The sequence below is a fragment of the Canis lupus genome, chromosome 14, assembly GCF_011100685.1.
Source record: "Canis lupus familiaris isolate Mischka breed German Shepherd chromosome 14, alternate assembly UU_Cfam_GSD_1.0, whole genome shotgun sequence".
In the NCBI taxonomy this organism is placed as follows: domain Eukaryota; kingdom Metazoa; phylum Chordata; class Mammalia; order Carnivora; family Canidae; genus Canis; species Canis lupus.
Genome location: NC_049235.1, coordinates 55901031 through 55928793, shown reverse-complemented (window position 1 = coordinate 55928793; position 27763 = coordinate 55901031). Strand labels below are relative to the sequence as shown.

The window sequence follows — 27763 nt, the reverse complement described above, 5'->3', positions numbered from 1 at the left end:
AGGTTTTCTATATTATTATTTTTATATGTTTGAAATTCTTATGTAATGAATGCAGATTCCTTTGGTCATGTATTAACATTCCCCAGTCTTCCCCCACACCCACCATGTAAGCAAGATTAAAAATTTTTTAATTATTTTTTTTTAATGATAGTCACACACAGAGAGAGAGAGAGAGAGAGGCAGAGACATAGGCAGAGGGAGAAGCAGGCTCCATGCACCGGAAACCCGACGTGGGACTCGATTCCGGGTCTCCAGGATCGCGCCCTGGGCCAAAGGCAGGCGCTAAACCGCTGCGCCACCCAGGGATCCCCCGCAAGATCAAAATTTTACTATGATGACCAAAATAATCACAAAAACACACCAAGGTACTATTATTATTATTATTAAAGATATTGGTTAGGAACAGGAGAGGGAATTAAACAGAAATAGAAATTTCCCCAGCTATTTGAAAGTTCCCTTTATGCTACTTGGCTTTTTACCTGCTTTTGCTAACTGAATGGAATCCAAGGAGGATTTTCACTTTTACCAAATGGCAATTGTTTCTCCACTTTATGCCATTTCGGCTAATGAAAGATTTCACAGAACTCTATTTTTGGATAGCAGAGGAAACCTGTAAATGTTATTTTATACCTTCTTAATTAATAGCCAATATAGGCAGACTGTAATGTATTTCCAAGGAATTACAGTGGAGTTTAAGCTCCATCAAAAAGATTGGTGAGAGTTGCAGAAGATGTCTGCCTCCTAATTTGACAACATTATCATGAGTTCCAAATGAATTTGCTTCATACAAAAAGGGATTAGGCAAGAAACAGCTTGTGAACAGAGCACAGATGTAGACATTTCTGTCCTCAGCTCATGTTCAAACAACAGATGAATGTATTTGGTTCAATATGGATAACTGCTTTATTTGATTTAGCAATCTCACTTTGGTTATTGATTCTTAATTCTGTTCTAATTTTAGACTCAATTATTATGTAGACATTTGCCTACTCATCATTAAAACATAACTTTAAAAATAATACTTTTCTTGGAAAATCTAAGCACTTTGTAAAACAATAGGGAAAAAAATCCACATAATTTCACCAAACGGAATTCTAATCTTGGTATATTTTCTTTCTTTACTTTTGCTACACACTTGGCTATTTTACAGTTGTGATCATAAAATACATACTACAGTGCATTTCACTAAATGAAAATAACACAAAAAAACCTAAGTATCTCCCATTAAATTACTTAAATATAAACAGACTATATAGACCTTATAAAGGGTGTAAAATTGAACAGCCATTAAACATAATGTAGATGTGAAAAAATTTATTTATCAACATGAAATACCTCCATAACACGATAAACAGCAAGGGGAAAACTCAGTATGCATAGTATTATCATATTTATGTAATGTCATATACCTGGTTCAACGGAGAATGGCAGAAGTATTTAATTCAAACACTGGAGAACTAGAGGGCAGAATTTTATGTGATCTTTAGATTCAATTTTGCACTTTGGAAATTTTAGAATGACTACGAATCATTTTTACATAAATCATAAAGCTACTCCAAAGAAGAAATACTGACTATTCACACGCCTCTTCTCAGCAGCAGGCCCAAATTTAAAAAATAATCTCTTCTGCTAACCACTAAAATAATACTAATTAGATTTCTAAATTAACTGATTTTAAGCAATGGAAGCTACTGCCTAAAAAATTATTCTTAAAAAACAGACATTTAAAATTACAGTTCTTCCTATCTCACAAAGCAAACTGGAGAGATTTGATATGATCTTTTCACATTCAATATTTAAAACATAATCATGAATAGTGGTGCTGCGTGGTAGTGTATCTCTTCCAGTACTAAATGGGAATAAAATTTAAAAGCATGATTTATTTAATCCAGTTAGCTTTACTCTGGAAAGCTTTCATCATAAGGAAATAACAGAAGAAGAAAATGAAAGATTTCACAGACAAAAGACAAAAGAATTTGAATAAAATCTGTTCTTAAAGAAAGGATCAGGCTGTGGTTCTAAGCCAGGTTGCACGTCAGAACCATAAGGTGGTGAGTACGAGACTTAAACAAAACAAAACAAAAAATAAAACCCTTATGTTTCACAGCTCCAGCCCAGGTCTACTGCATCAGTTTCTGAGAATGAAGACCAGATATTTATGTTTCAATGATTCTAACATAGCCAGCCTAGGAAACGGTATTTGGGAACCACTAAATCAACATGATTTTATGACTTATAATTCTAAAATCTGTTGCTTCTCTTGGAATCATCATACTGGTGTTATCAACAAAAACAGCAATGAAGGGACATCTGGGTGGCTCAGCATCTGCCTTCAGCTCAGGGCATGATCCCAGTCCCGGGATCGAGTCCCATGTCGGGCTCCCGGCATGGAGTCTGCTTCTCCCTCTGCCTGTGTCTCTGCCTGTGTCTCTGCCTCTCTTTCTCTGTGTCTCTCATGAATAAATAAATAAAATCTTAAAAAATAAATAAAAATAAAGTACTCCCTATTTAAAACTTACATGTAATATTCTATATCCCACTTCTGTTCCATAGCTCACTCTCCATCCCAAACCTAGTGAATGGCTTATCCTAAACACCCAAATTTATTGTACCTCAACATAGAACTTACCAACATCAATTTCCAGAGAGACTCAGAAAAGCAATTTCTAGGACTCATACATTCTTTTAGGGCCTTTCTAATGAACAAATTTGTAGGGCATTTAATTCAAGGTAAGAACATTCAGTGAAAAACATCTAGAATTTACAATTCATTCTTGGTTCTATTAATTGCACAAGAGTTTGTGAGCCATTGGCTTTAGTGTAGTTTCACCGCTATCAGTTCAAGTTACATGCCAACTTTTGAACCTAAGGAATATATAGAGGCTGAAGTTAAACCCTTCAGGAAGCAGAAATATTTGTGAATTCTCTCCCAATTTTATAATTCACTATTTGAGATTTTACAGTTATCTTAAAAGGCAGAATATAGTGTAGACTTCCCATTCTAAGTGTAGCTGAGTGGTTAAATTTTTAAATGCATAAAAATTATCCTAGGTAACTGCATTCAATCATGCATTGTAGTTTGTTGATGATTTAAGGAATTTTCAGGGTAATTTTAACTTCACAAAATTTTTACCTCATTTTTAGACTTTTAAACCTGATCTTTTTGAGGTGAGATTCCATTATATCTTATATGAATGAAAATGAGTGATTAAACTTCTTTAAAATATGTTTAAATAATTTACTCTGGAATAGAATGTTTTAAAAATAAAACTGAAGAGTTCTGTGTAAATTAGTTTTAATTTTAGACAGTGAAGGCCAAATATACATAAGTAGAAATAACACATTTACAGTGCCTATGGTAACTTATTCTTAAAACTGCTTAAGAAAAGTTTCATAAAAAGATCACTATAGGCCATTTTCCTGGTGATTGTTCATCCACAGCACTCTCACTGTTAAAGAGGAGCTATTGTTAATTTTTACAGCAACCAGGAGACTGGTTAACAGTTTACATTTCTGATCTATGTATGGGTAGATAACTATAAAAATGTTTGCCACTGAGGTTTAAAGAAGGGCATACTGTGAACTAATTTTTAAGCTATAAATTAAATAGTTTTCACACGTTCTCTTATCTTCTGAACATGCTGAAACAATGCCCTCCCCCCTTTTTTTGGCTGTTCATATTATATACTAAGTTTTTCTTTAAAAGAAATACAAAAAAAAATGCATTTCACAATTCAAAAAGATAGTTAAAATTAAAAATCTGTTTTCAAAAAATTTAATATTACTCTTTTAAGGAGGTTAACTTAAACATAATTTTCATATGTCTCATAAATATATTCACGCCATTATGAGATCAATATTGACAAAAAATTTTCCCTGTAATTCAGAAAGTACAGATTTTTCCTACATACTCCTCCCTCCCCTTAGCTTAGTTCTTTTGGTTATATAATTTATTCTTTTAAAAAGAGGAGTGCTTGATATATCAAGCCTTAATGCTATGAATTAAACACTCACCATTAAACACCTCATTAAATTCTCCAGGAGGGGCATGAATAATGAATTTTGCTGCTATTCGCACCTAAAACAGAAATGAAGATATAAATGTTCCATGGCATAGGCCTCTGCTAAAATAACCGAAAATACATTCAAAATTATACTACTTCAAAGTTCTACTGAAAATGGCTTTAAACTTTTTTCAAAGTTAGTGACGCTTCTTCAAACACCTTAAGTTTATTACTGCTTCAATCATTTAACAGAATCATAATGTATAGGCTGAATGCAGATAAAATATATATTTAACACATTTAAGGATGCAAAACTACCTACATACAAACATTTTCTTAGAAGTAAATTCTTTTAAACCAAAATGGGAAAAAAAAAAAAAAATCAATCAAAATTTGTACCGGGCAGCCCTGGTGGCACAGCGGTTTGGCGCTGCCTGCAGCCTGGGGTGTGATCCTGGAGACCCAGGATCGAGTCCCACATCGGGCTCCCTGCATGGAGCCTGCTTCTCCCTCTGCCTGTGCCTCTGCCTCTCTCTCTGTGTCTATGAATAAATAAAATCTTAAAAAAAAAAGAAAAGAAAATTTGTGCGTGTGAAGAAATAAGATGCATTTAGGTAAAATGAAGAAAACAGATTTGCCATATTTATGTTTCTTTAAAATCACAAATTAGTGAAAAAATCTACAAAAGAAGGGGGAAGAAAGGTCTAAATTCAAAATGTTTTTCCTACAAAAAAAAAAAAAAAAGAATCCTTTGACAAAATGTTTTTCCTAAGACTGATCTTAGGAAATTTTAGTTCGAAGATACGAGAGAGAAAATATCAAGAGGCATACTGACAGGCGTATTTTAGAGAATGAAGGCCAGGTCTAATAAGGAGATCAATTACTAATGAAAATAAGAGAGCTTAAATAGCATGCCCAATATTCTACTTTAGTAAAGTCTTGAATATTTCTAACAGTTTCCCAATCAATTTCTGACTACCCCAGCAACTTCCAAGTTGTGGCTGACTTCCCCCAAAGGGCAGTCCCCAACAAGCAGCAGCAACAGTAGCAATCTCGTCAAAAACTCATAATGATGGGCAGCACCCTGACTGGATTAGACTCTGGAAATAAGACCTAGGAGCCACTATTTAAACAGGATTCCTAGGGGATTTTTTTTAACACACATTCATGTATTTGCTGAATTCAATATTGCCAAGGGACTTTGGCAAAAACAATTATTTTCATATTTCCCACTTTATTAGCTCGATGTAGAAACTGAAAATACGGGATAGCAAAAGAAATAGTAATATATGTGTATAGGTGTTCTACATATAGGTGCATGCATCTAACTATACATGATTTTCGGAGGAGACAGATGAAAAAGAGGTTATCTATGGCTAGAAAGATATCTCTAGTTAGAGGCCACATACGTAACAAGGCCTTAAAAAGGTAGAACATTTCAATTTAAAACAAAAAGAAAAAGTCTTTGTAGTCTGGAACGCTAAAAAGTTTGAAATAAAATCTGTAACTATAGTCGGATACCACTGAGAGACAACAATGATGAAAAAGATTTCTTTTAACAGGATTATTTAAATCAGCGTTCACCAAGCACACTACATGAATTAGGTTATTTATTCTTCACAACAACCCTATGAGGTAGTTCCTATTTGTAATTTTTTGATGCGGTAGGTAACTGAAGCAGAAGAGGTTAATAAGTAAGTTGGTCTGATTCCTGAATCTACACTTTCATTCACTACATTATACTGCTTCTCAGATTTAAAATAGTTTTGGTAGAATGGGTACAATCTTCCCACCAAAAGATGAACGTGTAGCTACCAAACAGCTACCTCAGTATAAACCTTTTTTGGGGGGGTACTTAAAATGTTAATAGCAATAACTTAAAAGATACAGAAAATTCCTTGAAAGACACAAAAACTAAAGTCCACTTAAGAAAAAATAGATAATCTGCATATTCTTAGATCTACTAAAGAAACTGAGTTTGTTGTTAAAACCCTTCCAACAAATAAAACTCCAGGTTTCCTTACACCCAACAATTTAGGAAAAAATACCAATTCTACGCAAATTATTCCAGAGAACACTGTCCAATTCATTTTATTTTATTTTATTTTTTTGTCCAATTCATTTTAAAAGAACAGGGCTATTCTCTAATAAAGACTTAACAATTTCAAGAAACACAACTCACAACAAACACATCTCTCATGAACGTAGAAATCTTCAATAAAATAATAGAAAACTGAATCTAGGACCTTACAGAAAGAATAACACATCATGACCAAAAGTGTTTACCCTGGAAATCAATAGATACAGAAGAATTATTTGATAACATTCGACAATCATGACAAAAACTCAGCAAACTAAGAAGAGAATGTCCTTAATCTGATAAAAGGTATTTGCAAAAAAAGCCTACCAGTTAACATGGTCAAAGACTGAATGCTCTCCCCCTAAAATCAGGAAAGACAAGAATGTTTCTTCCCACCACTACTATTCAACATTATATTAAAGTCAGTGCAATAAGAAAAAGAAAGACATTTCATAAAAAAAATTATATTTGCAGACAACATGACTGCTTACAATGAAAAATCCCAAGGAATCTAAAAAAATAATAGTTTATGTGTAAATCTAACAAAACACATGCAGGACTTGTGTGCTGAAAACAACACAAAATACTGATGGAAGAAATTAAAGAGCTAAATAGATATATTATGTTCATAGATTGGAACTCAATAATGTGAAGATGACAATTTTCTTCCAACTATTCTACAGATTCTAGGAGGGCCCAATCAAAATCAAAACAATTTTTCTGATACACATCAACAAGCTGATACTAACATTGATATGTTTTCTATATTATTACTTTTCTATGTATAAAGAATGTAATGAACGCAGATTATTTTGGCCATGTATTAAGACCCCCTCTCCCCAAATGCAAGCAAGATAAAAAAGTCACTGTGATAACCAAAATAACCCCAACACATACACATGGTATTAAAAATAGATTTTGCTTAGGAAACAAGAGAATTAAATATTATTTTATACCCTTAATAGTAAATGCATAGTAGTAAAGACAAATGAACGAGAATAGCTAAAACTATTTTGAAAAAGAACAAAGTTGGAGAATGGACACTACCTGATTTCAAGACTTACCAGTGGATCTGAACTAAGTGTCCAAAAATATACCCATATATATGGCCAAATGATTTTTGATACTAGTGCAAAGGCAATTCAATAAAGAAAGCTATCTTTTCAACAAAGGATATTCAAACAATTAGATATTCGGGGATCCCTGGGTGGCTCAGAGGTTTAATGCCTGCCTTTGGCCCAGGGCATGGTCCTAGAGGCCTGGGATCGAGTCCCACATGGGGCTCCCTGTGTGGAGCCTGCTTCTCCCTCTGTCTATGTCTCTGTCCTACCCCCACCCTCCTGCGTCTCTCATGAATAAATAAATAAAATCTTAAAAAAAAAAAAAACCCAAACAATTAGATATCTATGAGCAAAAAATGAACACCAACTTAAACCTCATGACTTACTTTAAAAATTATATCAAAATAGATCATAGCTCTAAATGTAAAACACGGAACTTAAAAATAAAAGAAACAGAAGAAAATCTTCACAACTTGGGGTTAGGCAAAAAATTCTTAGACATGATAAGAATCCATTAAAAAAAAGACTGATGAACTGGACTTTACTGAAATTAATATCTTTTGTTCTGTTAAAGACACTGTTAAGAGAATGAAAAGACAAGCTACAAACTGGAGATAAAATTAGCAAATCACATAGCTGACAAGGAACTTGTATCCAGATTATAAACACTCAAAACTCAACAGTAAGAAAATAGTAAGCAAAAAACTTGGGACACTTCAGTGGACAGGATATACAGAAGACAAGTGCACAAAAGGATGTGCAACACCATAAATCATTAAGGAAATGAATACTGAAATCATGAAACACTACTACATACCTAGCAGAATGGCTAAAATAAAAATGGCTTGATAATATCAAGCACTCCTGAGGATGCAGAACTGGAACCCTAATACATAGCTGTGGCAACCCAAAATTGTACCAACCAGTTTGGAAAACGGGTATCTATCTACCTACCCTAGAAGAATGCAAACCTATGTCCATACAAAAATCTATTTACTGGGACACCTGGGTGGCTCAGTTAGTTGAGCATTCGACATTTTTTTTAAAGATTTCATTTAATTTGAGAGACACACAGAGAGAGGCAGAGACATAGGCAGAGGGAGAAGTAGGCTCCTGCAGGGAGCCCAATGCAGGACTTGATCCCAGAATCCAACGGCAGTCGCTCAACCACTGAGCCACCCAGGCATCCCTAGCATTGGACTCCCGAATTTGGCTCAGGTCATGATATCAGGGTCGTGAGATGGAGCCCACATAGGGCTCTGCATGTGCACTTGCGCACTTTCTTAAAAAAAAAAAAAATGGGCTCCTGGGTGGCTTGGGCAGTTAAGCATCTGCCTTCAGCTCAGGTCATGATCCTGGGGTCCTGGGATCGAACTCTGCATTGAGCTCTGCACTCAGTGGGGATTCTGCATCTCCTTCTTATTCTGTTCCTCCCCCTGCTTGTGCTTCTCTTCTCTCCCTCAAATAAATAAATAAAATAAAATCTATTCACAAATACTTAAGACTGGAAACAAACCACAACCCAAATGTCCATAAATAAATAAACATGTAAATAAAATCGTGTTTATACATAATGAAACATTATTATGTTTTATGTATTTTCAAAATTATTCTTCTCTTCTAAATGTTTAAAACTAATATTAAAATAAAAAGCCGGACAGCCTGGGTGGCTCAGTGGTTTAGCGCAGCTTTCAGCCCAGCGTGGGATCCTGGAGACCCGGGATCAAGTCCCGGGATCGAGTCCCACGTCGGGCTCCCAGCATGGAGCCTGCTTCTCCCTCTGCCTGTGTCTCTGCTTCTCTCTTTCTCTGTCTCTCATGAATAAATAAATAAAAATGTTTTAAAAATAAATAAATAAATAAAACCAAAAGCCAAGAGGTATCTGGGTGGCTCAGTCTCAGTTAAACACCTGCCTTCAGCTCAGGTCATGATCTTGGGGTTTTGGGACTGACTCACCACAGGTGCCCACATCTGGCTTCCTGCTCAGCAGGGAGTCTTTCTTTCTCCCTCTGTACCGCCACTACTTATGCTAGCATTCTCTCTATTAAAAAATATAATCTTTAAAAAAAGATTTTTAAAATTAAAAGCCAAAATATTAAAAATACTTTAAACAGGCAAAGGTGGAATAAGGGTATGGAAGCAGTACATGCTAAACATATATTAGACTCTATTATGATTATGTAAATGTTTTAACTTAATTTCCTTCATCACACCCCTGCCCCTACAGTGAGGTAAGGAGTTGTTAGCACTTAAAACAAAGTCTTAAAGCAACAACAACAACAATGTCTTTGTCATTACCATAGGCAACAAATAAAAACTGTGGTAACCTGCTGATGAATTCATTAATTTCTTTTGAAAACATTTAGAATTTTTATGTAATTGGTTCTTTTTTTTTTTTTTTAAGATTTTTATTTATTTATTTATTTGAGAGAGAGCATGAGCAAGGGGAGTTGCAGAGGGAGAGGGAGCATGATGCAGAGCTTGATCTCAGGAACCTAAGACAATGACAATGACCTGAACTGAAGGCAGCTGCTAAAGCTGATCCACCCAGGTACCCAGAGGTGATTGTTTTTAGCAGTCCTAGTGACTTATAAAACTGACAAAATTAAAGTACTAATAGCAAGCAGTATATATATATATATGTGTGTGTGTATATATATATAGCATATTTAGTGATAACAATTAGCTAAGTTGTTGAGCTTTAAAATATTAAATTGTTAGAAAATAAAAGGCACACGCCATTTAGAATTTTAGTTCTATTTGGAGTTTTCACCAAAGAAAGCAAAAAGGATGTAAATTTTTTTTTCTATGGACTTATTGGCCCTTGTTATTTGCACTAAATGATACGCATTTATTATGCTGTAACCAAAAACAGTTAATAGATTGCTCACAATATCCAAAGTGAATGGTGAGTCAAAAGAAGTACCATTAAGGATAGGAGGTCACAGGCGCTGTCTGAGAACCCAAGATTTACCAGCTATGCCTGGATATTGTAATCTGGTCTTTGTGAATTTCATCAGGGTATTTTCTAACTACTGCTATAGATTTAAAGTTTCCCTACATCACAGCCTTCCTGGCTGACTTTTTTTTCTTTTAATCTTATTAACTATTTATTCTAGCCCAATTCTAAATCCAAGAAAAGGAAAAAGGTCATACAACAAGAGGTCTCAAGAGTAGAATTTCTAAAAATTAAAGAAACACATATTTCCTCAAAGTTTTTCTAATATACATGGAGCTATACTCTATTTATCCCTGGGAATATTATTTTTCTGGGCTTTTCTGGAAGAGCCCAGTGAATTATTAGATACATTCCTAGGGAAAAAAAAAAAGATACATTCCTAGGCCCTCTGCTAAATCTTCTGCGTTACCCACCATTTTCCTCCATGTATTAATCAAAATCAAGTCCTTCTAAACTGCAGTTAGATTCAGGAAAGACTTATTTTATTGTTTTGGGGGGTGGGGGAAGAGGAAGAGGAGAGAATCTCAAGCAGGCTCCATGCCAAACAAAGAGCACCACCTGAGGCTTGATCCTATGACCCTGAGGATCACCTAAGCTGAAATCAAGAGTTGGAAGCTTAAATGACCGAGACACACAGGTGTCCCCCCACTGCCCCCGCCCCCACTTTTAGAAAGAGCAAAGGGGGGAGGGGCAGAGGGAGACCAGAGAGAGAATCTGTTTTACTGTATTTTTAAAACTGCAATTCTAGACTATTGGAGGTGGGGGAGTAGGGAGGCTTTTTTTTACAAGGGAGGGGGAAGGAGGTGTGGCTAGATGGGAGATTAACTCTTATCTATGTTAGTCACCAATAACTGATAGGCATACTTCATAACAACTGCACTAAGAAGTATAGTTTTAAAAAGTTAACCTATTAATGTAGAGCTTAATGCATTAACCTGAGTTAAAAGCTGAAAGAGCTATATTTGTACATTTATTTCTCTTGGATCCAAATAATATTTGTATAAAATGTATAAAAAGATAAGCATAACAAAAAAAGTATGTCCATTCCTTTGTGTTTCTGGTGAAAGTACAGATACCACATGTGACTATAAAGTTACTTATATACAAGATAAATATGTTCAAAACAATATCCAAAATGTTAGTATAAATTAATCCTGCATAAAAATAACCTATCAACCGTCTGAGATAACACAAAAGTATTACTGTAGAACTTTTTTGTACATATTTTTCTTACGGGCTTTATTTTTTTAAGATTTATTTATTTACTTGAGAGTGAGGGACAGACAGAGAGCAAGTGTGCAGGGAAACGTCAAGCAGGCACAGAGACCTAGATGGGGCTGGATCACACCATCCTGAGCTCTGGACATGAGCCAGACATGACCAGACGCCAAGATCAGACACCACCCAGGCGCCCCTTTCTTCCTTTAAAAGAAATTCCACAACTCTAACAACAAATTCAGTAATGACAGTAATGGATTACTCCATTAATGAATAAGAATCCATGAGTCCATATTGACACAAAGAAATGAACGAACAAGGGAAAGCTCTCCATTTGAGCATTGAATTTCAACTAATGAATGTAGAAAGTATTGAATTAAAAAATCACCTTCAAGACCTCAGTAATTGTGCATGCAAAAATCATCAATGGATGCTAAAATTTGTGGGTAAAAATATGGTAAAATGATAACAGGACATTTACATAACCAAAAAGTATAGAAGTATTTCTCCAAATACTTATTATAAAAGTATATTATACTTACAAAAGTATAATAATAATAGTATAATAAAAGTATATTACTTCTAAAAGTATTTCTCCAAATACATAAAGGGTAAATAGTAGTTTTACATTGAGGAAACTAGTCACACACCTTCTTTACCAAACAATAAAAGTTGTAAGTAATAGGAAACTGACATCATATGCCTAATAGGATATACTGAGGATACATCATTTACACCCAAACATTCATAGGCTGAACCTAATTTTGAGGAAACATCAAACCAAAACTGAGGTTCAGTCTACAAAATAACTAGTGTGGAATCTTTAAAAGTGTTGTCATAGAAAACAGACAATGCTGAGAAATTGTTCCAGATTAAAGTCACTACATAAAACTCACTATGATCCTGGATTCGATCCTGTACCACCAATTGGTGAAATAAGAATAAGGTGTTGATTAGAAAATAGTATTGTATCAGTGTTTAATTTCTTGACTTTGGTAACTGTACTGTGGTTATGCAAGAGAAAATCCTAAACAGTGAAGGACTTCGTAGGAAAAAAAATTCTTCTTTACTCCGGTTATGGGGATTTTCTCCTAAATATTTCTTAATTTGAAATTTTCCTCTTTGCATTATGTCTTTACTTCACCTGGGACTAATTTTTTTGTATGATGTGGGGTAGAGATCCATTTTTTAATTACACTGTAATAAGGACGAATAAAACCCAATACTTTTGTTAAAGTATACATCTTTTTCTAGTGAACCAACACAAAACAAAAGATATTCGTAATACTTTAAAATGTGAGTTACTTCCTTATTTCAGTCACAGACATGAAAAACATGTCATACACTTTAATAAATTCCAAATCCTTCTAAAAATGTGTCTGATGAATTCAGCAATAATTCAGGTAGTCATTGCAAAAATGTAATTTCCTCAAGGAACTTCTGAATATTCAATAACATCAGAAGGTAACAGGTAGAGATACTGTCATATTATTATGGAGGCACTGGCTAACATTAAAAAATATCATGTAAGTGGGCAGCCCCGGTGGCGCAGTGGTTTAGCGCTGCCTGCGGCCTGGGGTATGATCCTGGAGACCCTGGATGGAGTCCCACGTCGGGCTCTCTGCATGGTGCCTGCTTCTCCCTCTGCCTGTGTCTCTGCCTCTCTCTCTCTCTGTCTCTATGAATAAATAAATAAAAAATATTTAACAAAATCATGTAAGTAATGTAAAATTAAATTAATAATACATTTCTTCTCGCAAACAACTTATTTTGTTTTAAAGACTTCCAACAGTTATCTCTGGAAGTGATGAATAATTCATTTTTATACATAAAAAACTAGTATAAGCATTGCTATAAGTCGCAATGAGACATTGTGTCCTTAAAATCAAGTTAAACAATTCTGGGTTAAATAAAGGATTCTAATTACTTGCATTCTGATTAAGATATGATCTTTTCTACCATGTTTGTTTGCTTACCATAGTTTGAAACAACTCATGATTTTGGAGACTCAAAAACAATTTGTTATAGTTTAGACCTTATAAAAAATAAAGTAAATGGGTACTTTTTGGATGTTTCATCTATGGCTAAACATATTTAAACATTTAACATCTATACGAATTGTGTTTGAGGAAAGTTCTAATTGTTTAATACAAATTTTCAAATGACAAAAACCCATCTTTGTGTAACTCATGAAAATCACTTACTTCACGAGTTCTTTCTCGTAACCCAGCAATCTCATACAGGTATGTATGAGAAATGAATGTAAGAGAAATGTAATGCATATGTCCACAAGAAGAATGCCTAAGAATGTTTGTAAGCAGTCTTATTCATAATAACTCCAATGGTACATCAAGAGGAAAATGGAGGCTCCCGGCTGGCTCAGTGGGAAGAGCGTGTGACTTGATCTCAGGGTCATGAGTTCAAAGACCCATGCTGTGTGTAGAGATTACTTAAATAAATAAAACTTAAAAAAAGGGGGGGGGAAGATAGATAAATGAACTGGGGTACTGATGCAACACCATGAACAAATCTCAAAAACAAGCTGAGAGCAAAGAAGCCAGACATATACAAAAAATACATACTGTGTGACTTCATTTATAAGACATCCAAAATCAGGGAAAACTAATCTATGGTGACAAAGGAAAGTATGGTTGGGCAAAAGGTGCAGGGATTGATCAGAGAGAAACATGAGGGAATTTTCTGAGATGATGGAAAATGTTCTTTAAGTGAATGGTGATAGCACATTTATTGTGAAAATTCACTGAGCTAAATGTTTAAGACTTGTGCATTTTATGGCAGTAAACCATATCTCAACAAAAAAAGATTTTAAAAAAATCTCTCAAATGATAGCATATCTTATTTTTATTATATATAAAATGTTGACTTTAAAAATTAGTAACCATAGACATATAGATGAGCAACAGACACATGAAAAGATGCTCATCATCACTTGTCATCAGAGAATGCAAGTCAACACTACAATGAGATATCACTTCACACCTGTCAGAATGGCTATAATTAAAAACACATGAAACAACAGGTGTTGGTGAGGATGTAAAGAAAAAGGAACCATCTTATAACTGTTGGCGGGAATGCAAACTGGTACAGCCATTCTGGAAAAGTTTAGAGGTTCCTCAGAAAGTCAAAAACAGAACTATCCTATAATCCAACAATTGTGGGCACAATTCTTTACCCAAAGAATACAGCAACACAAATTCAAAGGGAGACACGCCCCCCTATGTTTATAGCAGCATTATTCACAATAGTCAAGATATGAAAGCTGCCCAAGTATCCGCTGATTGATGAATGGATAAAGAAGAGGTGGTATGCATGCGCGCACATGCACACACAGACACACACACACACACACACACACACACACACACACACACACCATGGACTGCTACTCAGCCATTAAAAAGAATGAAATCTTGCCACTTACAATAACATGGCTGGAGCTATAGAGTATAAGTGAAAAAAGTCAGATAAGACAAATACCATGATTTCACTCATATGTGGAATTTAATAAGTAAAGCAAATGAGCAAAGGAAAAAAAAAAAAAAAGAGAGAGAGACCCAGAAACAGCCTCTTAGCTAGAGAACAAACCGACAGTTACCAGTGGCAAGGAAGGTGAAAGGATGGATGAAACAGGTGATGGAGATAAAGGAGTACACTTGTCATGATGAATAATGGGTGATTTAAAATAAAAATTTGGGGGCAGCCCCTGTGGCGCAGCGGTTTAGCGCCGCCTGCAGCCCAGGGCATGATCCTGGAGACCCTGGATCATCGAGTCCCACGTCAGGCTCTCTGCATGGAGCCTGCTTCTCCCTCTGCCTGTGTATCTGCCTCTCTCTCTCTCTCTCTGTCTCTATGAATAAATAAATAAAATATTAAAAAAAATAAAATAAAAATTTGGGGGAACATGGTTGGCTCAGTAGACGGAACATACAACTCTCTATCTCAGAACTGTGGGTTCGAGCCCCATTTCGGGTACAGAGATTACATACATATATACATAAAATCTTTTTTTAAAAAAGTAAAAAAAAAAACGAAAATACCCTTAGCAACCATGATAATTAATATTATTTGCTTTTCTTTCTTTTTTTTTTTTTTGGTAAAGATTTATTTATTTATTCATGAGACACAGACAGAGAGAGAGAGAGAGAGAGGCAGGGAGACATAGGCAGAGGGAGGAGCAGGGTCCTCGCAGGGAGCCCAATGTAAGACTTGAACCCATATCCCGGGATTACAACCTGAGCTGAAGGCAGGTGCCCAACCGCTGAACCACCCAGGTGTCCCTATTTACTTATTTTCTAATTAAATATTTAAATCAAATATTTGTTGAATAACTGAACATTCAATATCCCTTCAAGGTAGGGATTCCTGTTTCCTCTGTCCTATACCCCGTACTCAGTAGTTAGCATATGTCGAATAAATCTATAAGCAAGAATAAACTCCCATTTATTTAAAAGTCAGAGAATGCAGTATTTCAAAGAAGAGAACATTTTTTTTTTAAAAGATTTTTATTTATTTATGAGAGACACAGAGAGAGGCAGACACATAGGCAGAGGGAGAAGCCGGTTCCTGCAGGGATCCCTAGACTCAGGATCACGCCATGAGCCAAAAACAAAGGCAGGTGCTTAACCACTGAGCACCCAGGCACCTCCTAAATGAACATTTTAAGAGTTATCACTAATACAATTCTATATATAGACTGTTAATTTTAAAATAAACTACACTCAAAAGCACAAAAACTTACGCTTATATAAGGAAGCAGTATAGTGTATACTCTCTGGAGCCAGACTGACTGGGTTGGATTTTCATCTCCACTACTCATTAACTATGTAAACCTGGGTAAATATATAGTATTAGCTATTATTAACAGTAACGAAAGTGTTGGTAATGATTAGTATAGCTATACTAATACAAGTACAGCTCTAGTATTCTTAAAAATAGCCCTGGAACAGGTATTTTCACATTACATGTTAGTTTCTTTGTGCCCTATAGTCACAAAAGGCTGGCATATGCCCAGGCATTTGTGTTGTTTGCAATGCATTCACTTCCATACACCAACACCCTTTCTACTCACTTAGAAGTCATCGTTCCCCTTTCTATTTGATTCTGTTCACTTCAAAAACCAGTGATAGTAATACCAGAGAAAAGCTGGTTTCCTAGCTGCATGGTGGGAATGTGTAAGATCGTGACTTTTAGCTAAGACAAATGATGTATACCCAAGGTTTGATCTTTTTAACTTGTATAAACTTCCATTTTTTACAGGGAAATTAAGAGGCATAAAATATATCATTTCTTAAACTTTTAAAACTTCTACCTCTGTTAGAAAAAATAAAATGTTCTCTAAAATTACTCTAAGATGGCTGTTACTACTTTCAATTTATGAAGGAAAAAAGCAGAGATCCAGAATCAGGATTTGAATGAAGTGTTCAAATGAAGTCCATGGCTTTTCAGAGAGCTGCCTCCGACTACATCATCGTCTTTCTATGATGGTTCAGAAGACAGGCTGGGAACAAAAGAAAATTCTAGGCAATCTCACCTACTTCTACCACTTCTATAATCCCCACACAACAGCAGCTCTCAAATCTATACATCTACCATGTTTGTCAAGCTCGAGATACATTTTTCTAAGTATAACTTCTCTACTAGAAATATCCATCAAAATGTCTCAAAGATAGATGTTTTCACCCAAACCTACTCCCTTCTATTCTTTATAAAATTACTGGCACCACCTACAAATCATTTCACGTTCCCCTAGCCCCCTCAAGCACATGATCAGTGAGTGTCTATCTCTTTTGTTCAAATTCAATCCCAACTTTGATTTCATTCCATTCAGATCCACCTTGTTCAGCATTGTTACAAAAGCAATCCTGCCTCTAGTCTCATAATCTTCAAAATTCATTTTCCATTCTACCACCAGACTGGTATTTTTCAATGCAAATTCTGATGTTTCTTCCTGCTTAAAATCATCTGATGATTCCCCCACTGCCAACAAAATAAAGTCCAAAGTCCTTAATATAACATATAAAGCTTCTCCATATCTGAAGGCTATAAAATGTTAATTGTTAACAACATAAATTCTAAAATAAGACTGTATAGATTCAGATTACAGCTCTACCACCTACTACCTGTATGACCATAAGCAAATTAAATTGTTTCCTTACTGTCAGTAAATGAGATAACACACTTAGAAAAGTGCTTGGCACAGAATAAGCACTCAAATAATAGCTACTACTTTTTTTACTCTGCCATTTTCCAGCTCCTACAGCCTATCCACTCTTTTTCTCATCCCACGTATACATAACACTGGAGCCTCAGCACTCCATTCAGTCTCTTAAACAGGAACCCTCATCTTCCGTGCCTCCACATCACTGCATACATATGATCTGGCCATCTTTATCCTAACAAGATGTAATATTGTACACAGCAGAACTTCTTAGACTTTGCAACTTATCAGAAGAAAGATCACAAAGAAAGGCAAACTCAAAGATTAAATTATACTATTAAAAATTGTGGAGGGCTCCTGGGTGGCTCGGGTCATGATCTCAGGATTCTGGGAGGGAGCCCCACATTGGCTCCTCACTCAGTGGGGGCATCTACTTCTTCTCCCTCTGCCCCTCTCCCCACTCATGTACTCTGTCTCAAATAAATAAAATCTCTATAAAATAAATAAAATTTTGATATATTACCAGTAAATACTTTTGGTAATGGGTTAGTATTATTAAGACCTGTAGTATAAGGCCTAAAATTGAGGACCAGTATTATGTGGGAAAAACAGGAGGGCCTGGAATGGCCTAACTACAAGTTCCCATCTTGACTCTGCTCTTGCAGATAAGGTCCCCTGGTCAGACAACGCTCTTTATCATAGGGAACAGGCACAGTCCCTGCTTATCCCTGAGGAGCACACCAGACTGCAGAATTATTCAAACAAGCCAATCATATCTTCCTGTGGGAACCAAGGGATCACTCCACCCTCTTGATACTACAAAACTTGCATTCCACAGCCTTGGCTTGCGCACTCTGTTCCCAAGTGCAACCTCCAAGTGGCCCTACACTGTGTGTTGGTGTCTCCCTCTCCTGGGCTGTTGAGTACATGTGATTAATAAATCGCTGTTCATCTCCTCTGGTTTCATGTGTTGTGTGTTCAGTCACCCATATAACCTGAAGGTAAGTACCCTCATTCACCAACAGAATGAAGAGGAGGGGAATAAAGATCTCAGTGATCTGGGAAGTTCGAATTAAGATATGTAACTGGAGGACTAAGAAACAAAGAACTCGGTTATTTAAAATATATTTTAAGCAAAAAAATAAGATGACATAGAGTCCAAACATTATAAGGGCATGAGAAAGATTCTTCAAAGATCTTTATTTTTATTTGACATAAATTTAAAAGTGTGGTTATCTAGTTTCTTAACCTCCGATGGGTTTGTAGGGAGAAAAGAAAGGTTTATGGTTATACTTACAACATTTAAAAAAAAAAGAAAGGTCTAAGCAAACCTGACAAAGGCTGAAGAAAAATAGTTCCTTTACAGGAACAAGAAAATCTACAATCATGTCCTAAAATTCAGGAGCTAATCAAACCTCTTGAAAAGAGAACTCTAAAATTCTTAGTAAATCAATTTTTATATAAGAATAACTATAAGCTTAGATGAAAGCTGAAAATACTATCAATATTTTGAATTATAGGATGATGTATATTAAATATCAAAACCTCAAGACTCACTGCAACTCTGAGTGATCAAATAGTTGGGAAAAGTCTTGTGGATGTGGCCAGTGGAGTGGAAGATGAATTATAGGCTCTTCCACAATTTCAGGCAATGTTCCTCTACTCTTTTCTACTGTGTGACCTATAAAGAACTCTTTGCTAGTTTCCTTATTAAATTAGTTCACCAAATAGTGAGAAATGGTCTCTGATAGAGCAAATCAGAAGACCTGAAAGTCAAATGACTTTCTCAAAAATGAACAATGTGCCATCCTGGTACTCTTTTATGATTCAGTTCAACCTTCTCTGGATCAGAATACTCACAAATGCCTGAAGAAAGTGGACAGTATTCAGTTGTAAATCATTAAACTGCTCAAACAAGGGAAGGAGGGAGGATATTCATATTTCAGTATCAGATGAAGTTGATTCCACTATCCTTAAAGAGAATTCTCCAAATCCTTCCCCTAAGAAAGAAAAGAATACCATCTTCTCCACCAAGTACAATTTACTTTGATAAATAAACAAACTAATAGAAAACAGTCTCCTGCTTTCTCTTTGTGAATGTTGGCAGGTAGTCATTTAGAATCAGAGGTATCTCAGATTGCAGACAGTAAAAAAAGTATATTAATGCTGGGATACTGCATGCCACAAACTGTACCTTATGTGCTGCAGGCAAGAGGGGAGCTGAAGATGTCCTTCCTACTGTGTGGAACGTGCCTACATCCTGAGCCTACAGAGAGAAATCAGTTTCTCCATACACTTTCCAATTTGACCAAGAGGCCAGCAGATAAGCAAAGCAAATACTGAGGAGTTGTGTGGCATTTGCACAACCATTGGACCAACATGTGTAGAAACCAAACATTCACCACAGTGATGGGAAAAGATGAGTCACAATATCCAGAAAGATGACTACTAATGGCTCAATCCTGTGGTACCCTTGGTTCTTTGAGTGTCACAACAAATGTAAATAACAGATAAGGCACACCTGGTGTAAGAAGCTATCATCAAAATCTTTGGTATCATGACATACACTGACCATTCAGATAAATATTAGTAGAGCACTGAATTGCTGCTTTTGGTCTTGGGTAATCAGAAAGATTAGGTAAGGGGCACCTAGGTGGCTCAATTGGTTAAGTGTCTACCTTCTGCTCAGGATCCCTGGGTCCTTGGATGGAGTCCAGCTCCCTGTTCAGTGGGGAATCTGTTTCTTCCTCTGCCCCTCCCCCTGCTCATGTTCCTTGCTCTCACTCTCTCTCAAAAAAATCAAATAAAATCTTAAAAAAAAAAAAAAAGAAAAGAAAAGAGATTAGTTAATACGACACATACCATACGAGGCTTCCTTGACTACAGAATATGCAAGAGGGCATCTTATCTTACACCTACACTGCTGAATAAAACTGAAAAACCCCGGGAAGGAGACAAAGGGAGGGAGGGCTGGATAAACTTGCACATAAACTCCGCAAGTCACTTCTGCCTCGCAGTCCCCAATTCTGTCACTCTGCATTAGTGCCAGACTGCACTTTTTTTTTTTTATTAAAGATTTTATTTATTCATGAGAGACAAAGAGAGGCAGAGACACAGGCAGAGGGAGAAGGAGGCTACCTGCGGGGAGCCCGATGTGGGACTCGATCCTGGGACCCCAGAGTCATACCCTGGAGGGAAGACAGACGCTCATCCACTGACCCACCCGGGCGTCCCAAGACAGCACCTTTCTTAAGCAAACCCAAGCTTCACCGTGAAATGCCAGAGAGGGAAGTGACTAGATCCTCCTGGCCTATGTTGCCTGTTTAAGATGTGTCTATTATTGGAAGAGCTGAACATCGGGCAGTGCTACCTCAACTTTATGATTATCTGCTAGAATATGAAGATATAACATGGTGGAGAGTTTAAAGATTATCAATCAGTTGTCACAATTTACAGAAATTGTTGGCAAAACTAACTTCAACAACCTATGTCTATGAATTCTCCAGATTTTTCTCTGCTTTTTCTGGATATTGCAAATTGGCAAAACTCTTAAAAACACTAAGGTAAAAATTTAGTTCCAGGAGATTTTGAGACTGTATGAAAAAGACATTGATTCTTTAGCAGGCAGTTGGGAGTCCTCACCCAAGCAGCTCTATGAGTAAGCTGACAAAAAAAATTTCAATTTTTAAAAAAAGCCTTGAGCAAGTGAAAAAAAGAGTGGAAAGGAGATGAAAGTATAAAAAACAGATAATGCAAGTGCATGGAAGCACATATACACATACACTACACAAATAGCTACCTGGAATCATTAAATTTAGAAGCAAATAGACCTGCATACCACAGAAGCTGCATGGGAAAAACCTATACTAAAAATTACTTGTTTAATTTAAATTTAACCAGGCACCTTACATTTTATCTGAGAACCCTGACAACATCCCCTTTTATTTCCATATTTTGGACATTACCCCACAGAGTTATCTCCTTCCTTATTTAGTCAGGAGACTAATTAGAGTTGAGATTTCTCAAACCTAGATGCCTGTTAAATTTTGCTTGGAAAGCTTTTGAAAAAATAGATTCCCATGTTCTATTTCAGATCTACTGAATCCACCTTTAGAGCACTTAGATCTAGAAATCTGTATTTTACAAAATCTCCCCAGGTGATTTTGATGCATGGCCAGATATTGTATCTATTGCAAAGTTTGAGGTGTTGTTCCCTCTGAAGAAAGGTATCATAGGTTTCATGTGATTCTTAAGGAATGTGATACCATTAAGGGTCGCTGCTCTAGAGACTGGTGATAAAGTTAAAAAAAAAAAAAAAAACTAGTATGCGTTTTTCCACTTCAACTACAAAAGTACTTGACACTGTTTCCTACAACTCTATAAACTGCCCATATCTCTTTGAGTTATAAGAAAAATAAAAACAGAAAACATGTTTTTGAACTCTTACTGTATTTAAAGTTTATGAAGTGATCACTATTGCATGCCTGTGTTATACACTAATTTATTTCAAATATTAAAAGTGGCAATTTGTTTTGATAAGTTTTCCTTAAGAATTTTTTCCTTTAGGGATCCCTGGGTGGCGCAGCGGTTTGGCGCCTGCCTTTGGCCCAAGGCGCGATCCTGGAGACTCGGGATCGAATCCCACATCAGGCTCCCGGTGCATGGAGCCTGCTTCTCCCTCTGCCTGTGTCTCTGCCTCTCTCTCTCTCTCTCTCTGTGACTATCATAAGTAAATTAAAAAATAAATAAATAAATAAAAAAAATAAAAGGCTATAATGTTTAAAAGTCTTACTAAAAAAAAAAAAAGAATTTTTTCCTTTATAACTATCATTTTGAACAGTAATTAAAGACAGAGCTCTTGTCAATCTGAAACTAGGCTATCTACTGAATTAAAAGCAATCTTACTTAAATATATTTTTGCCATTTATTTAAGACTAAAAAACCCCCCCATGATTCCAAAGTAGGCATTATAGTTAACTAAAAAAGAAAAGTTATGTATAAACTATTATTTATCAATTTCTTTCTCTCCCCTGAATCATTCCCCTTAGCCCATGAACATTTCTAAATTTATTCTATCTTCAAAAAAAGTACTCCTGAATTAAATAGTAAGGGGAAAAATGAAGCAGTAATGCCTATTCTTTCTCTTCTGTTCACTACCAAATTTTGTCAAGAGTAATTTATACTGGGACGCCTGGGTGGCTCAGCGGTTGAGCACCTACCCCTGGCTCAGGGCGTGATTCTGCGGGCTCAGGATCAAGTCCTACATCAGGCTCCCTGCCTGGAGCCTGCTTCTCACTCTGCCTACATCTCTGCCTTTCTCTCTCTGTGTCTTTCATGAATAAATAAAATCTTAAAAAAAAAAAAAGAATAATTTATACTTATTGCCACCACTTCTTGCCTTTCTTTAGTCAACACTTATTAAACATCTAATACAGTGACACTCAACTCCAGTGTCAACATTCAAATCATCTGGAAAGCTTTTTCTTCTTTTTTTACACGGGTACAAAGGCTCTAGGCCTCACCTGTAAGTGAAGCTTGTGCATCCATGTTTGTTTATAAACTCTCCAGTTGATTCTAATGTGCAGCTAGAGTTGAAAATCACAGATATAATGTATGCCAGGCGCTCTACTGGAATTACAAAGATGAATAAGGCACAGGGCCTGCCCCTGAAGAACAAAGGAAGTAAGAAAATCAGATAAACCTATTAAAATTGGTACATGTTATTTTAACAAAGGTATATACAAATTGCAAAGGGAGCACAGAGAGGCCAGGATACAAAAGAGATAAGGGAAGTCTTTGGGTCTAGTTATTGAAGGATGAGCAGTTTATAATTCAAGACATGACTGAAAGGCCATTTCTGGAAGAAAGAAAGTATATGCACACTTTTTAGACTTGGGTAATCTGGCTTTTCTCTATCTGCACCCTGCTCCAAACTCTAGTAAAATTACCCTCTTAAAGGCCACCAGTGGAAGGAAATAATAAAGATTAGAGCAGAAGTAAAGGATATAGGGCAGCCAGGGGGGCTTAGCGGTTTGGCGCCGCCTGAAGTCCAGGGCCTGATCCTGGAGATCAAGTCCCATGTTAGGCTCCCTGCATGGAGCCTGCTTCTCCCTCTGCCTGTGTCTCTGCCTCTCTCTCTCTCTGTCTCTCATGAATAAATAAAATAAAATAAAAAAGTAAATGATATCAAAACCAAAAAAAAAAATCAATAGAACAAATCAATGAAACCAGGAGCTGGTTCTTTCAAAAAATTAATAAAATTGATAAACCGCTAGTCAGACTTATCAAAAAGAAAAGGGAAAGCACCCAAATTAATAAAATCACAAATCAGAGAGGAGAAATAACAACCACCACCACAGAAATACGAACACTTATAAGAGATTATGAAAAACTATATGCCAACAAGTTGGACAACCTAGAAGAAATAAATTCCTATAAATATAAATTACCAAAACTGAAATAGCAAGATATAGAAAATTTGAATAGACTGATAAGCAGCAAAGGAACTAAATCAGTAATCAAAAAACTCCCAACAAACGTCCAGGACCATATAGGGGAACTCTACTACACTTTTAAAGTTATTACCTATTATTCTTCACAAACTATTCCATAAAAAAAAAAGGCAGGAAAACTTCCAAATTCATTCTATGAGGCCAGCATTACCCTATCAAAACCAGATAAAGACACCACAAAAAAAGATAACTACAGGCCAGTATCTCTAATGAACACAGACACAAAAATCCTGAACAAAATACTAGCAAATCGAATCCAACAACACATTAAAAAAGTCATTCACCACAATCAAGTGGGATTTATTCCAATCAAGTGATTTGTTCAATATGCACAAATCAATGTGATATTTCATATTAATAAAAGGATAAGGAACATATAAGAATTTCAACAGATGCAGAAAAAGCATCTGACAAAGTACAACTCCCATTTACAATAAAAACCCCCAACAAAGTAGGTTTAGAGGGGAAAAAGTAGGTTTACAAAGTAGGTTTACACATCAATGTAAGAAAGACCATGTATGAGAAACCCATCAGCCAATATCATCCTAAAAGGGGAAAACCAGAGCTTTTTCATCTGTGGTCATGAACAAGATAGAGATGTTCACTGTCATCACTTTTATTCAACATAGTCTTAGAAGTCCTAGCTACAACAGACAAAAAGAAATAAAAAGCACCCAAAAAGGTAAGGAAGACGTAAAACGTTCACTATCTGCAGATGACGTGAGACTCTATATAGGAAACTCTAAAGATTCCACCAAAAAATTGCTAGCACTGATAAACGAATTCAGTAAGGTTGCAGGATACAAAACCAAAGTACAGATATCTGTTGCATTTCTTTTTTTTTTTTTTTAATTTATTTATGATAGTCACAGAGAGAGAGAGAGAGAGAGAGAGGCAGAGACACAGGCAGAAGGAGAAGCAGGCTCCATGCACGGGGAGCCCGACGTGGGACTCGATCCCGGGTCTCCAGGATCGCACCCTGGGCCAAAGGCAGGCGCTGCGCCACCCAGGGATCCCTCTGTTGCATTTCTATACACCAATAATGAAGCAGCAGAGAGAAATCAATCACATTTACAACTGCACCAAAAATAAGAAGATACTTAGGATTAAACCTATCCAAAAAGGTGAAAGACTATATATACTCTGAGAACTATAAAACACTGATGAAAGAGGGGCCCCTAGGTGGCTCAGTCAGTTAAGCATCAGACTCTTGGTTTTGGCTCAGGTCATGATCTTGGTGTCATGAGATTGAGCCCCATGTCAGGCTCCGTGATCAGTATGAGGTCTGCTTGAGATTCATTCCCTTCCCTCTCCCTCTACTCCTCTTCCCAGCTCGTGCATGCTCTCTTCCTCTAAAATAAATAAATCTAAAACCAACAACACTAATGAAGGAAATGGAAGATGACACAAAGAAAAAGACATTCCATGCTCATGGATTGGAAGAATATTGCTAAAATGTCTATATTACCCAGAGCAATCTGCATTTTTAATGCAATCCCTATCAAAATACCAACAGCATTTTTCACAGAACTAGAACAAACAATCCTAAAATTTGTACGGAACCACAAAAGATCCTGAATAGCCAAAACAATTCTGAAAAACAAAGGTGGAGGAATCACAATTCCAGACCTCAAGTTATATTACAAAGCTGCAGTAATCAAAACGGTATGGTACTGGCACAAAAATATGGATCAATAGAACAGAATACAAAACACAGAAACGAACCCACAATCAAAGTCAATTAATCTTCAACAAAGCAGGAAAGAATATCCAGTCAGAAAAAGATAGTCTCTTCAAAAATGGCTTTGAAAATAAGAACAGCAACATGCAGAAGAATGAAACTGGACCACTTTCTTATACCATACACAAAAATGAACTAACAATGGATTAAAGACCTAAGTATGTGGGAGAGTGGGGGCTGGGGGGCAGTGGTTGAGTGTGTGCCTTTGGCTTGGGTCGTGATCCCGGTGTCTCGGGATCAAGTCCTGCATTGGGAGGACTTCTCCCTCTGCCTATGTCTCTGCCTCTCTGTGTCTCTCATGAATGAATACCTACAATCTTAAAAAAAAAAAAAAAAAAAAAGAACTAAACAGGAAACCAGAAACCATAAAAGTCCTGGAAGAAAACACAGGCAGTAAGTTCTTTGGTATCAGCTCTCTCAACTTCTTTCTCGGTATGTCTCCTGAGGCAAGGGAAACAAAAACAAAAATAAACTTTTGGGACATCAAAATACAAAGCTTCTGCAGAGCAAAGGAAACAATCAACAAAACTAAAAGACAACCCCACGAAATGGGAGAAGATATTTGCAAATGACATATCTGATAAAGGCTAGTATCCGAAATACATAAACCTAAAAAACACCTATAAGATGAATAATCCAGTTAAAAAAATGGGCAGAAGACATGACTAGATATTTTTCCAAAGAAAACATAGATGGCCAGTAGACACATGAAAAGATGCTCAATATCACTCACCATTAGGGAAATGCAAATCAAATTTACAATGAGACACCTCACACCTGTCAGAATGGCTAAAAACAACACAAGAAACAGATGTTGGGAAGGATGTGGAGAAAGAGGAATCCTTTTGCATTGTTGGTGGGAATGCAAACTGGCATAGCCACTATGGAAAGCAATATGGAAGTTCCTCAAAAATTTAGAAATAGAACTACTACCCTATATAGGCAATTGCACTACTGGGTATTTAAACAAAGAATACAAAAACACTAATTCAAAGGGATACATGCACCCCTATGTTTATAGCAGCATTATCTATAACAGCCAAATTATGAAAACAGCCCAAGTGTTCAACAGATTGACAAATGGATAAAAAAAGACGTAGATATATAGGAATGGAGTATTACTCAGCCATAAAAAGAATGAAATCTTGGGGATCCCTGGGTGGCTCAGCGGTTTAGAGCCTGCCTTTGGCCAAGGGTGCGATCCTGGAGCCCCGGGATCGAGTCCCGCACCAGGCTCCTGGCATGGAGCCTGCTTCTCCCTCTGCCTGTGTCTCTGCCTTTCTCTCTCTCTCTCTCTCTCTCTCTCTCTCTATCATGAATAAATAAAAAATAAAAATCTTTAAAAAAAATAAAGGAATGAAATCTTGCCATTTGCAACTACATGGATGGAACTAGAAAGTATTATGCTAAGCAAAATAAATCAGAGAAAGATAAATATCATATGATTTAAGTCATATGTGGAATTTAAGAACCAAACGAGCGAAGGGAACCAAAAAGAGAGAAAGGCAAACCAAGAAACAGACTCCTTAACTACAGAGAAGGAACTGATGGGTTACCAAAAGGGAGGTGGGTGGGGAGATGGGTTAAACAGGTGATGGGGATTAGGGGTACACTTGCGATGGGCACTGGGTGTTGTAGGTCAGTATGAAATCACTATGTTGTATATCTGAAACTAATATTACACTGTATGTTAACAACTGATTTTAAATAAAAACTTAAAAAAAAAAAAAGGCCACCAGTAATCTCCAGTCCACCACTTATATGGTCAGCCTTATCTGCACTAGTTTTCCCACCCATAAAATGGGGCTAATAACAAAATTACTCTGACAATTGACTGATTAATTAATGTAGTATACATAGTGGCATACAGTAGACCAAATTTGTTTCTTATCCCTGTATCTTAAATACAAAGGCTTTCCTCAAACCTGTATTCCTTTTAATCTCTGCAATACTGGTACTGCTCCTGGAAATCCTCAGGTTCTGTGCCATGAGCACCTACCTTGCTACACA

At 36.3% G+C, this 27763-nt stretch overlaps 1 protein-coding gene across 1 annotated transcript in view; it reads right to left on the bottom strand.

Moving 5' to 3' along the window:
- Positions 1-27763, bottom strand: part of CAPZA2 (capping actin protein of muscle Z-line subunit alpha 2) — a 61156-nt gene that overhangs the window by 25240 nt on the left and 8153 nt on the right. The window contains exon 2 of the mRNA NM_001012995.2: positions 4015-4078. Coding sequence (NP_001013013.1) covers positions 4015-4078 — 64 coding nt within the window. The remainder of the gene's footprint in view (positions 1-4014; positions 4079-27763) is intronic.